Below are 12630 nucleotides of genomic sequence, written 5' to 3'. Positions count from 1 at the left end.
GGGAACAGACAGATCTCAAAGAAGTCATCCTTGCCACTATTCCCTCTTAGATTCCCCACTGTTATATTTCCTGTCTCCTCTGTTTGGTTGTGTCCTCTGCAATATAGGACTTGTACTTGCCACCAATCAAGAAAGGGAATGAAAATGGATGTATGCTGAAGGCCAACTGACAGTTGCAAGTTGCATAACAACAGACTCTTATTATGTATGTCTTCCCATTATTCAGTCTGTTATAATCAGTTGTATATATGTATAGAATATTTACGAATCCTTAATTGCCTCCTTGCTGCCTTTGGTTAAGTGGTTAATCCCATGGTTAGTAACCCCGTGCTTAGTTTGTTTCCACTGAGTGCCTAGGGTTGATGTGCAGGAGCTGGAAAAATCTCTGAGGATATATCTGTTGTAACTGTTAGCTCCTCTGGGTGTGTCTGGGATGAGGTTTAGAGATTAGCTTGCATCCTTTTTGGCTAGGCCACCTTTGGTTGCTCATGCCTAATTTTCTACCTAACAGTAGGGTGGAGAAAATAAGTAGCCAGCCAGAGAAACAATTCACCCACAACAGGGGAACTGTTTTGGGTACTTCTGAGGGTCCCATGAAAAGATTTACAGTTAGGATGAATCATCTTTCTTTAATCATCTGCCAAAGCCTTTGGAAACCAATACCAAATCAGTGTGAGGCAAATGATATTCATGTGCCCTGATGTCTTTTATTTCCAAATCCAGGATGAATCATAGGAAACTCAGTAAGTAGGCATAGATGAAAAGAAATTCTAGAGGGGGCAATGGGAAAGGAAAGCTGACTTCACTCCCTCACCTCTGCCCCATCTGCCACAAGCCTTAGCTAAGGGGAGCAAAGAATCTTAATCCAAATGAAATCAGTTTTTTGTTTGTGATTAACTAGGACTTTTTTTTTATACAGTTCACGAGGTTCTTATAGTATGTATAATGCAGTGGTTTGCCATTCCCTTCTCCAGTGGATCAGATCACATTTTGTTAGAACTCTCCACTATGACCCGTTCATCTTGGGTGGTCCTACATTGGCAGGGCTTATAGCTTCATTGAGTTACACAGGCCCCTTCACCATGACAGGAAAAACATCTGTCTTTGTTGCATCAACTACATCAAAGCCTTTGACTGTGTAGATCATTAAGCTGCAGAAAGCTCTTAAAAAGATTGGAATACCAGACCATCATCCATATCTCCTGAGAAACCTGTACATGCCTTAGGAAGCAACAGTTAGAACCCTGTATGAAGCAACTGATTGGTTCAAGATAGAGAAAGGAGTATGACAAGGCTGCCTGCTGTCACCCTGTTTGTTTAACCCATATGCTGAACACATCATGAGAAACGTTGGACTGGATGAGTTGCAAGCTGGAATCAAGACAGGCGGAGGAAGCACCAACAACCTCAGATATGTGGATGATATCACTCTAATGGCAGAAAATGCAGAGGCACTAAAGAACCTTTTGATGAGGGTGAAGGATGAGAGTGAAAGAACCAGCTTAAAACTAAAGATTAAGAAAACTAAGAACATGGCATCCAGCCCCATTACTTCATGGCAAATAAAAGGGGAAAGGGTGGAAGTAGAGACAGGTTTCCTCTTCTTGGGCTCTAAAATCACTGCAGATGGTGAAAATAGCCATGAAATAAGAAGATGATTGCTTCTTGGAAGGAAAACAATGATAAACCTAGACAGTGTATTGAAAAGCAAAGACATTACTATGCCAACAGAGGTCCATGTACTCAAGGATATGGTCTTCCCAGTGGTCATGTACGGTCATAAAAAAGGCAGAGCAACAAAGAATTGATGCTTTTGAACTGTGGTGCTGGAGAAGACTCCTGAAAGTCCCTTGGACAGCAAGATGATCAAATCAGTCAATCTTTAGGGAAATCAACCCTGAATACTCATAGGAAGGACTGATGCTGAAGCTTCAGTATTTTGGTCATCTGCTACTAACAGCCAACTCATTGGACAAGTCTTCAGTGCTGTGAAAAATTGAGGGCAGAAGGATAAGAGGGCATCAGAGGATGAGATGGCTGAATGACATCACTGATACAATGAACATGACCTTGGGCGGACTTTGGGAGATGGTGACGGACAGGGAGGCCTGGGGCACTGCAGTCCATGGGGTCACAAAGAGTTGGCCATGATTGGGTGACTGACTGACAACATCCAGGACTAGACACACTGATAGATAAATTTATATTTTTGAATTAAAAACTGGAGTGTTTTTTTTCTTACTCTGGGTATGAACTGAAATGTTTCTCCCTGAGATTTTATCTAGACACAGAAATAAAGAGCTCACAGAACTTGTTTGAGTATGTTATATACCATTTACACTACAAATATATGATAGTGTAACATTTCATTTCTGAAGCAATACTCAACCTTGGTGTTAACACTGAGAAGACAAAGAGTGGAAATAATTTGTGGTTCTGGGTTGAAAGCTGTAGGACATTTTCACCAGAGGTTAAAGTTGACTTATTAAGGGAAGACATTGTGTGTTCTGGCAAGAAAATTATAGTAGTATATCTCATAGTCTATACTGGACCACTAGTTCGTTCTAATTGCTCAACAAACTTAAAAAAATAGAGAGGGCAACATGAAAATAAATATCATACTTACTGTAGTGTATGATGAAAATTAAGTTATCTTTTACGAGCAATATATTTATGCTTTTAACTTCTGAATTATGGCGCTAAGTGGATAAAGAGTGGGGCAGAATGAAGCTAATTATTTAATGCATACAATTTAGTAAGAAAATTGTTCTTAGTACCAAAGCATATTGCCATTCTATGCCCATTATGGAATAAAATAGAATGCTGCATATCTCTATTTATTACACTTACAGAGTGTTAGCTATTTCATCAAACAATAATTGGTCATTATAGAGCTAGATATTTCCCCAGACATTTGATTTGAATTGAAGGAATTCCCAGAGTGGCTCAAGACAACAGCATAAATCTTGAGAAACTTTGTTGTACAAATAGGCTAGTAACCTATTGACTGGCCTAAACCACGTTAGGATAAGACAAATTTTATAGCTTCAATTTCTTTGTAAAACAATGGGCTTTATCTTATGTTTTAGCACTAAGCATCGGTGGTCATATAATCTGTCTGTTAACATACTCCATTGGCTAAAAATAGACTCGTGGAGAATCTATGGCCCTTATTGGGAAATGAGAACCGCAGGTCCAAATGTCCAAACATAACATTAGTAGAAACTTTCCAAATTGAAGAAAAGTATGATTTATAAAATAGAAGGTTCTGAGCCACCTACAATATGATAAGTTGATATGTCTATTCAACCAGTCACTGATGTCATTGCATTTATAATACTGTGTATACATGTATCATATGAATATGTAACAAAATATGTTTACATTGCTTGATATTCATAGGGAATATGTTACTAAAGATGTGTTGCTGAGTATATTATTGTAGTTGCTATATTATTTCTTTCTAATTAAAGTTTCCTAGATATGTGATGTATTTGTATTTAAATTGCATTTCCACAAACATTTTCAATAACTTTTGAATGTCAGTGACAGAAATTTATTATATTCTTTCATATTATTTATTTGGTACAAACTACATTAAGGAAATAAAAACAAAGCTGAGACCTATCATGAATATGCACAAAGTGACTCAACATTTCCCATTATAGACCTTAAGAACAATGTTTCTTTTGTTTTACTCCATCATCTAATCAATGAAAAGAAAATCTTAGTTATTTTACTCTGAGCTCTGATTGGAGTATAGATTTTTATTTACATCATTGCTGTTTCAACCAATAATTATAAAATAATCATGATAGCACATCCTTCCATCCTTCCTTGCTCAGTCATGTCTGACTCTTTGTGATCCCATGGCCTGTAGCCTGCCAGGCTTCTCTGTTTGTGTTGCCATTTCCCATTTCCTACTGTACGGGATCTTCCCTACTCAGAGATCAAACCGACCTCTCTTGCATGTCCTGCACTCTCAGTGTTTTCTTTACCACTAGCGCCACCTGGAAGCCCAGTCATGATAGCATTTGTATTTATATATGTGATTAAAAAATTTTTATGAACTTAACATTTTTTTTAATCTCTATTAGTGTAATGTGCATTTGGTTTCACAACATTTGTTCTGTTATCTTTATTCAGTAATATTAACAGTTGATTTAATCGCATTTCTCTTAATGATTTATATCTGAACATCTCATTTTTGTTTTCAACAGCTGAAGATGCATGTGGAGGAACAATGAGAGGATCTAGTGGCATCATATCAAGCCCTAGTTTTCCTAATGAGTACCATAACAATGCTGATTGCACTTGGACCATTGTAGCAGAACCTGGGGATACAATTTCACTCATATTTACTGATTTCCAAATGGAAGAAAAGTATGATTACTTAGAAATAGAAGGTTCTGAGCCACCTACAATATGGTAAGTAGACAATCTCTATCAACTTAGCATTGATGTAATTGCCTGAGGCAAAATTGGGATTGAAAAACAACTATATTTGGGCCTTTAAAGAATTAGAAATCTTAAAAAATTAACAGATGCAGGAAAATTATAGGGAGTGATTATCAGAGCTGAGGAAATTTTGAAGATTGGGTACTGATATATAGAGTGGAATTTTGAAAGATGAAGCATCTCATCAACTATTTCTTTATCACTCAATCAATGAAAAATAATTTGATTGTATCAAAACTTGTAAAAGGAAATGAGTCGTTCCTACAGTTTTCTGTTCCTTAGTGTGTCAGTTCATATTTGGCATTTCTTTTCAAATTAATTGAATAGTCTTGGAAATAATTTGCCTTTGGTATTGTTAAGTAGATCTTTTATGTACCCTATTATTTGAAGGCAAAAATTAAACACTATGATATGGGTGAGTATGATCTGATCTGTTTCTTTAAAAACTCAAGACATGGTCTCATGAAACTGCAGAGTTTTCAAAACATAATGTTAGGTTATAATATTTTTTAAAAGAAAATGCATCTTTATGCTGTTTTAAAAATTTTAATGCACTGTTATTATTGAAGTGTAAAGTAAAATCAATAATTGAGTGAAGAATGATGGAATTAGTGAAATGAAGTCATAGGTAAAATCTAGACTAAAAGGGTCTTTTAAGAAATATAAAAATTTGATATGAATACTGAGAATTTATTGAAGGATTTTTATCAAAATCAAATAAATTAAGAGGTTTGCATTTTCAAATGATGATTCTTACTGAAGTATAGAGATTGATTTGAAGTGAGGCTAGATTAGCTATAAGAAAACCTCTTAAGAGATGATTTCTGTAATTCAAGAAAAAAATCATGATAGCTTGTATTAGGATGATATTGATTGTGATAAAGAAGTAGAATGCATTGATAGATATTTAGGAGGTATAGTGATAAAGGCCTCTGTAATGAAGAATGCTAAAGAAGGTGGTGTTCTAATAAAACATCATTTTCTGGCTTGCATAAATTGATGAAGGCCAGAGATATACTCACTGAGTTGGAAAATGTTGAAGGAAGGTCAGGTTTCGAATAGGAATGCTATGATTATTGAGAGTTGTTCTAGATATAAGTAGTTTGAAGTCTCTTTGAGACATATTAAAGCCGTCTGATAGACAGTATCTATTATATGATTCAATAGCTGTGAGTAGAAGCACAACTGATATGTATTTGATATTGATGGTAATAAAGCAACAAGACATTGATAGGAGTCTGAACAGAGAGATAGGAGGAAATACAAGGGATAAAGCAAGAGAAGTATGAAGAAGAAAGACTAAGACAACATTGCAGATTGCCATTTAAAGGGCTCTAGGTAAATGTGTGTGTGTTTCTTTTGTGACCCCATGGACTGTAGCCCAGCAGGCTCCTCTGTCTGTGGGATTTTCCAGGCAAGAATACCGAGTGGGTAGCTATTTCCTTCTCCAGGGGATTGTCCTGACTCAGGGATCAAACCCAGGTCTCCTGCATTGCAGGTGGATTCTTAACGGCTGAGCCATCACAGAGGCCCATATGTTATATGCAAACACATAAATCAGATATACACACACATGTGCACATTAGTGTATGTATATATGTATGTATATATACACACACACATATGGTATATTATCTTTCATATTTTGGAATATATACATTATGTATATATATGCTAATGGCTTCCCTGGTGGCTCAGCGGTAAATAATTCGTCTGCCAATGCAGGAGACATGGGTTCATTCCCTGGGTCAGGAAGATCCCCTAGAGAAGGAAATGGCAACCCACTCCAGTATTTCCACCTGGAAAATCCCATGGACAGAGGAGCTTGGTGGACTCCAGTCCGTGGAGTTGCAAAAGAGTTGGACATGACTTAGCGACTAAACAACGACAGACAAATATATGCTAATAATTCCAAATTTAACAGTATTTCTCATTTGGTGTTTTATTTTTTTTTTTGTAATAGTTACATCAGAATTACCTTCAATGTTTGTTAAAGTGCAAATTTATAAGCTCCTGCACAAATGTATTGATTTATATGCTATAGACATGAAATCAGTAGTCTGTAAACTAGATTATTCCACTCATTGCTATGGCAAATAAAACAGTAAGTTTGGTTTTATCAATATTGTAACTCGGTCAACATAACTGTCCTATAAGCCATCCTACAAGAGCTAAAATATTTCTTACACTCAAAAAACTAAAGTGAAATTAACATGGTATATGAAACTAATCAGACTAATTATGTAATACATATATTTATGTATATGGTATGGATTTACATAATGGATAGCACAAAGATTGTGTTAGTGAATCAACAATTATCCAATTAAATAAGATAAATTAATTAGAAGTAACTGACTATAGTTTCATTCTACAAAATAAATATTACATATACTAATCCTATCAAACAGGTATTTCTCTTTACCACCTTATTTATGACAATTATGAGACTAAAATGTACAATGAAGAAGCTGTGGTTCTGCATATTATTGCTTATTCACAGCAGTAAAATAATTTGATTAACTATGTATTATGGATCTATAATTTTGAATTAACATTCATTGCTGTGATAAGAGAATTTAGCATAAGATCTACCTTCTTAGCAAAATTTTAAGTGTATAATACAGTGTTATTAACCATAGGCACAATATTGACCAGCAGATCTGTAGAACAGAACTTACCTGTTTTATGTAACTAAAACTTTAATTCTAGTGGATAGCAAATCTCCATTTCCTTTCCCCCCAGCCACTGGCAAATACCATTACACTCTCAGTTTCTGTAACTATGTAAGATATCTCATATAACCAAAATCATGCACTGTTTGTCCTTCTGTGGCTGGCTTATTTCACTTAATGTAATGTCCTCAAGTTTCATCCATGTTGTTGATTATAGTAGGATTCTTATTTCCTAAGGTTGAATGTTATTTTTTTATATGTGTATGCTACACTTTTCTTACCCATTCTTCCAACATGGTTGCCTCTCTTTAGACGAATAGAGTACTCATAAAATGGTAAGAGCCAGAGGGATTTTAAGGATCCAGCTGTCCAGGGTTCTTCTGTGAGGGAAATATGTTTTGAGGCTTACTGTGTATTTTGAAAATTCAGGATGAAAACTGAGATCTTCTAATAGTTACTGCAGTAACTGTACTTTTTGACAAAAGTAATTCTTGTTATGCATACAACCAGGGCTTTCTCAAAAATATATGCCATCTATCAGTAAAACATTTTGAAAGCCTGAAACTCTGACATATGAGTAGCACCATATGGATTAATGCTTTTAAACACCTAAAGTTCCTATTAGATATTTAGTTGATACCTAAATATGAGTTTGCATCAAACAAAACTTCTTATAGATATCTAAGAATCACTGGTATGGTTAATTTACCATTTTTTGTACTTCTAAATGTATTTTTTTCTACCTTAAGGAACACCTGTTTGACACTGCACCTAAAAGAGGTAACACTGTACATGCCTTGCTCATCCACCAAAATAAGAATTATGTAATAGATGAAACGAGAATTAACACAAATAACTGAGAACTACTGAGAGAAGCCTTTTGAAAGTTTTATAAAAAGGTCACTTCAATTTAAATACATGATATTTCCTCTCTGACTTCTTTTTTGTAGTAGTCTTAAAAAAAATTGGAGTATAATTGCTTTACAGTGTTGTATTGCTTTCTTCTACACAGCAAAGTGAATCATTTATATATATATATATGTATCCCCTCTTTTTTAGATTTCCTTCACATTTAGGTTACAAAAGAGCACTGAGGAGAGTTCCCTGTGCTATAAAGTAGGTTTCCTTAGTTATCTATTCTGTGCATGATAGTGTATGTATGTCGATATCTGTCTCCCAATTCATTCCACCCACTCTTCCCTGCTTGGTGTCCATAAGTTTTATCTCTACATGTTTGTCTTTATTTCTGCTTTGAAAATAAGTTCATCTGTACCATTTTTGTAGATTCCACATAAAAGTGATATATAATATGATTTTTTTTCTCTTTCTGACTTACTTCACTCTGTATGTCAGTCTCAAGGTCTATTCACTCCTCTGCAAATGGCATTGTTGTGTTCCTCTTTTATAGCTTAGTAATATTCTATTGAACCACCTCAGTTATGGTGAATATATGTGTAAATATATATATATATATACACACACACATATATATATGATATACATGGGTTATCTTAAGTGACTTGGGTGTAGCCCTGCTAGACACTGAGGACTGGATGAAATGAGTTGGTCTGAAAGTGAGTGAAAGTCGCTCAGTCGTGTCCGACTCATAGACTATACTAGGAATTCTCCAGGCCAGAATACTGGAGTGGGTAGCCTTTCCCTTCTCCTTTGGATCTTTCCAATCCAGGGATCGAACCCAGGTCTCCCGCATTGCAGGCAGATCCTTTACCAGCTGAGCCACAACGGAAGCATATATACATATGCACACACATTGAATAAAGTACAGAAAACCACTAGGTCATTCAGGAGTGACCTAAATCAAGAAAGAAGAGAAACGAAAGGCAAAGGAGAAAAGGAAAGATATATGTATCTGAATGCAGAGTTCCAAAGAAGAGCAAAGAGAGATAATAAAGCCTTCCTAAGTGAACAATGCAAAGAAATAGAGGAAAACAATAGAATGGGAAAGACGAGATCTTTTCAAGAAAATTAGAGATACCAAGGGAACATTTCATGCAAAGATGGGCACAATAAAGGACAGAAATGGTATGGACCTAACAGAAGCAGAAGATATTAAGAAGAGGTGGCAAGAATACCCAAGAACTATACAAAAAAGATCATAATGACCTAGATAACCATGATAGTGTGACCACTCACCTAGAGTCAACATCCTGGAGTGCAGAGTCAAGTGGGTCTTAGGAAGCATCACTATGAACAAAGCTGGTGGAGGTGATAGAATTCCAGTTGAGCTATTTCAAATCCTAAAAGATGATGCTGTGAAGCTGCTGCACTCAGTACTCCAGCAAATTTGCAAAGCTCAGCAGTGGCCACAACTGGAAAAGTTCATTTTTCATTCCATTCCCAAAGAAAGGCAATGCCAGTGAATGTTCAAACTACCACACAATTGCACTCATTTCACATGCTAGCAAACTAATGCTCAAAATCCTTCAAGCTCAGCTTCAACAGTCCATGAACTGAGAACTCCCAGATGTACACATTGGATTTAAAAAGGGCAGAGGAACCAGAGATCAATTTGCCAACATCCCCTGGGTCTTAGAAAAAGCAAGGAATTTCCAGAAAAGCATCTACTTCTACTTCATTACTATGCCAAAGACTTTGACTGTGTGGATCACAAAAAACTAGAATATTCTTAAAGAGATGGGAATACCAGACCACCTTACCTGCCTCCTAAGTAACCTGTATGCAGGTCAAGAAGCAATAGTTAGAACCAGTCATGGAACATAGAACTAGTTCAAAAGTGGGAAAGGAGTACATCAAGGCTGTATATGGTCACCCTGCTTATTTAACCTCTATGCAGAGTACACATGCAAAATGCTGGGCTGGAAGAAGCTCAAGTTGGACAAAAGATTGCTGCGAGAAATATCAATAACCTCAGATATGCAGATGGCACCGCCCTTCTTGCAGAAAATGAAGAGAAACTAAAGGGCGTCCTAATGAGGGTGAAAGGAGATTGAAAAAGTTGGCTTAAAACTCAACATTTTTTTTTTTTCTTTTAGTTGGTCTTGTTTAGCTCACAAGACCTCCAAAAATTGAGGGTAAAACTCAACATTTAAAAAAAGCTGAGATGATGTCATCCAGTCCCATCACTTCATGGCAAATAGATGGGGAAAAATGGAAGCAGTGACAGATTTTATTTTCTTCGGCTCCAAAATCACTGTGGATGGTGACTGCAGGCAGGAAATTAAAAGATACTTGCTTCTTGGAGGAAAAAAAAAAAAAAAAAAACTTTGACAAACCTAGACAGTGTATTAAAAAGCAGGGACATCATTTTGCAACCAATTGTCCATATAGTCAAAGCTGTGATTTTTCCAGTAATCATGTATGGGTATGAGAGTTGGACCATAAAGAAGGCTGAACTCTGAGGAATTGATGCTTTCAAACTGTGATACTGGAGGAGAGTCTTGATAGTCATTTGGACAACAAGGTGATCAAACCAGTCAATCCTAAAGGATATCAGCCCTGAATATCCATTGGAAGGACTGATGCTGAAGCTGAAACTCCAGTAATTTGGCCGTCTGATTCAAAGATGGCAAGAGCTGACTCATTGGAAAAGACAGTGATGCTGGTCAAGACTGAAGGCAGGAGGAGAAGGGGGTGACAGAGGATGAGATAGTTGGATGGCACATTCAGTGGAAATGAGATTCAGCAAACTCAAGGAGATAGTGAAGGACAGGGGAGCATGGTGTTCTGCAGTCCGTATGCTCACAAAGAATTAGACATGACTAAGCAACTGAACAGTAACAACAACATATACACATATTTGTACCGCATGCATACTTACCACATCTTCTTTATCCATTCTTCTATTGATGGACATTTATATTGTTTCCATTTCCTGGCTGTTGTAAAATAGTGCTGCTATGAACATTGAGGTCTGTGTATCTTTTTGAATTATGGTTTTTTCCAGGTATGTGCCCAGGAGTGAAATTTCTGGGTCATATGACAGTTCTGTTTTTATTTTTCTTGAAGACCTCTATAATGTTCTCCATAGTGGCTGTACCAATTTACATTCCAGCGAACAGTGTCAGAGAGTTCCCTTTTCTCTACACCCTATACAACATTTATTTTTTTGTTTATTAAAAATATATGTTGATTGTAGGAAAACTGCTTTACAGTGTTGTGTTGGTTTCTGCCATACAACAGCACTAATCAGCCATAATTAAATATGCATCACTTCCCTCTTGAGCCTCCCTCCTACTCCCCATGCTGTCTCTCTAGGTCATTACAGAGTTCCAAGCTAGACTCCCTGTGTTCTATAGCATCTTCTTACTCACTATCTGTTTTACACATGGTAGTGTATATATATTGATTCTTCTTTCTCCATTCACCCCACTCGTTCCTTCTCCCATTGTGTCCACAAGTCATTTCTCTATATCTGCATATCTATTCCTTCTCTGCAACTTAAGTTCATCAACACTATTTTTCTCGATTCCATATATATGCATTAATACATGATAATTGTTTTTGTCTTTCTGACTTATTGTACTCTGTATCACAGGCTCTAGGTTTATCCACCTCACTAGAACTGACTCAAATTCATTCTTTTTAATGACTAAGTAATATTCCATTATATATATGTACCACATCTTCTTTATCCATTCATCTCTCCACTGAGTATTCATCCATTGACAGATGAATGTCCAGGTTCCTTTCATGTGCCTAGCTATGGAGTAAAGAGTGCTGGTATGAACTTTGGGGTACATGTGTCTTTTTCAGTTATGGTGTTCACAGGGTATTAGTGGGATTGCTGGTCCGTATGGTAGTTTTATTCCTAATTGTTTAAGGAATCTCCATACTGTTCTCTGTAGTGGCTGTCCAATTTATATTCCCATCAACAATGCAAGAGTTTTTCTCTGCAACCTCTCCAGCATTTTTTGTTTGTTGATTTTTGTGATTATGGCCATTCTGACTGGTGTGAGGTAATATCTCACTGTTCTTTTGATTTGAATTTCTCTAATAATTAGTGATGTTGAGTATCTTTTCATGTGTTTACTGGCTGTCTGTATGTCTTGTTTGGAGAAGTGTCTATCTAGGTCTTCTGCCCATTTTTTGATTGGACTGTTTTTTTTTCTTTTTTCTGTTACTGAGTTGTATGAGTTGCTTATACACTGCAGATTCCAGCATCTACTGTTTGTAGATATTTTGATAATAGCCACTTTGACCAGCCTGAGGTATTATCTCATTATAGTTTTAGTTGCATTTCTCTAATATTTAGTGATGTTGAGCATCTTTTCATGTTGAGCATCTTTCATGGTTTCTTTGGAGAAATGTCTATTTAGATCTTCTCCCCAATTTTTGATTCAGTTTTTTTTTTTTTTTTAATTGAGTTGAATGAGCTGTTTGTATATTTTGGATGCTAATCCCTTGTTGGTTGCTTCATTTGCAAATATATTCTCCCGTTCTGAGGGTTACCTTTATATTTTCTTTATTTATTTTTATTTACTTATTTTTAAAAATTATTTTTATTGGAGTAGAGTTG

General features: G+C 36.1%; 1 protein-coding gene across 3 annotated transcripts in view; it reads left to right on the top strand.

Moving 5' to 3' along the window:
* The window catches only part of CSMD3 (CUB and Sushi multiple domains 3), a 1308014-nt gene that overhangs the window by 390286 nt on the left and 905098 nt on the right, over window positions 1-12630 (top strand). For all 3 annotated transcript variants that reach the window (XM_065902671.1, XM_065902670.1, XM_065902669.1), the window contains exon 5: window positions 4221-4428. In XM_065902671.1, the coding sequence (XP_065758743.1) occupies window positions 4221-4428 (208 nt within the window). The remainder of the gene's footprint in view (window positions 1-4220; window positions 4429-12630) is intronic.

This window comes from Muntiacus reevesi, chromosome 12, assembly GCF_963930625.1.
Source record: "Muntiacus reevesi chromosome 12, mMunRee1.1, whole genome shotgun sequence".
Lineage (NCBI taxonomy): Eukaryota > Metazoa > Chordata > Mammalia > Artiodactyla > Cervidae > Muntiacus > Muntiacus reevesi.
The sequence above is the reverse complement of the archived record's forward strand: the minus strand, read 5'-3'. Positions and strand labels throughout refer to the sequence as shown.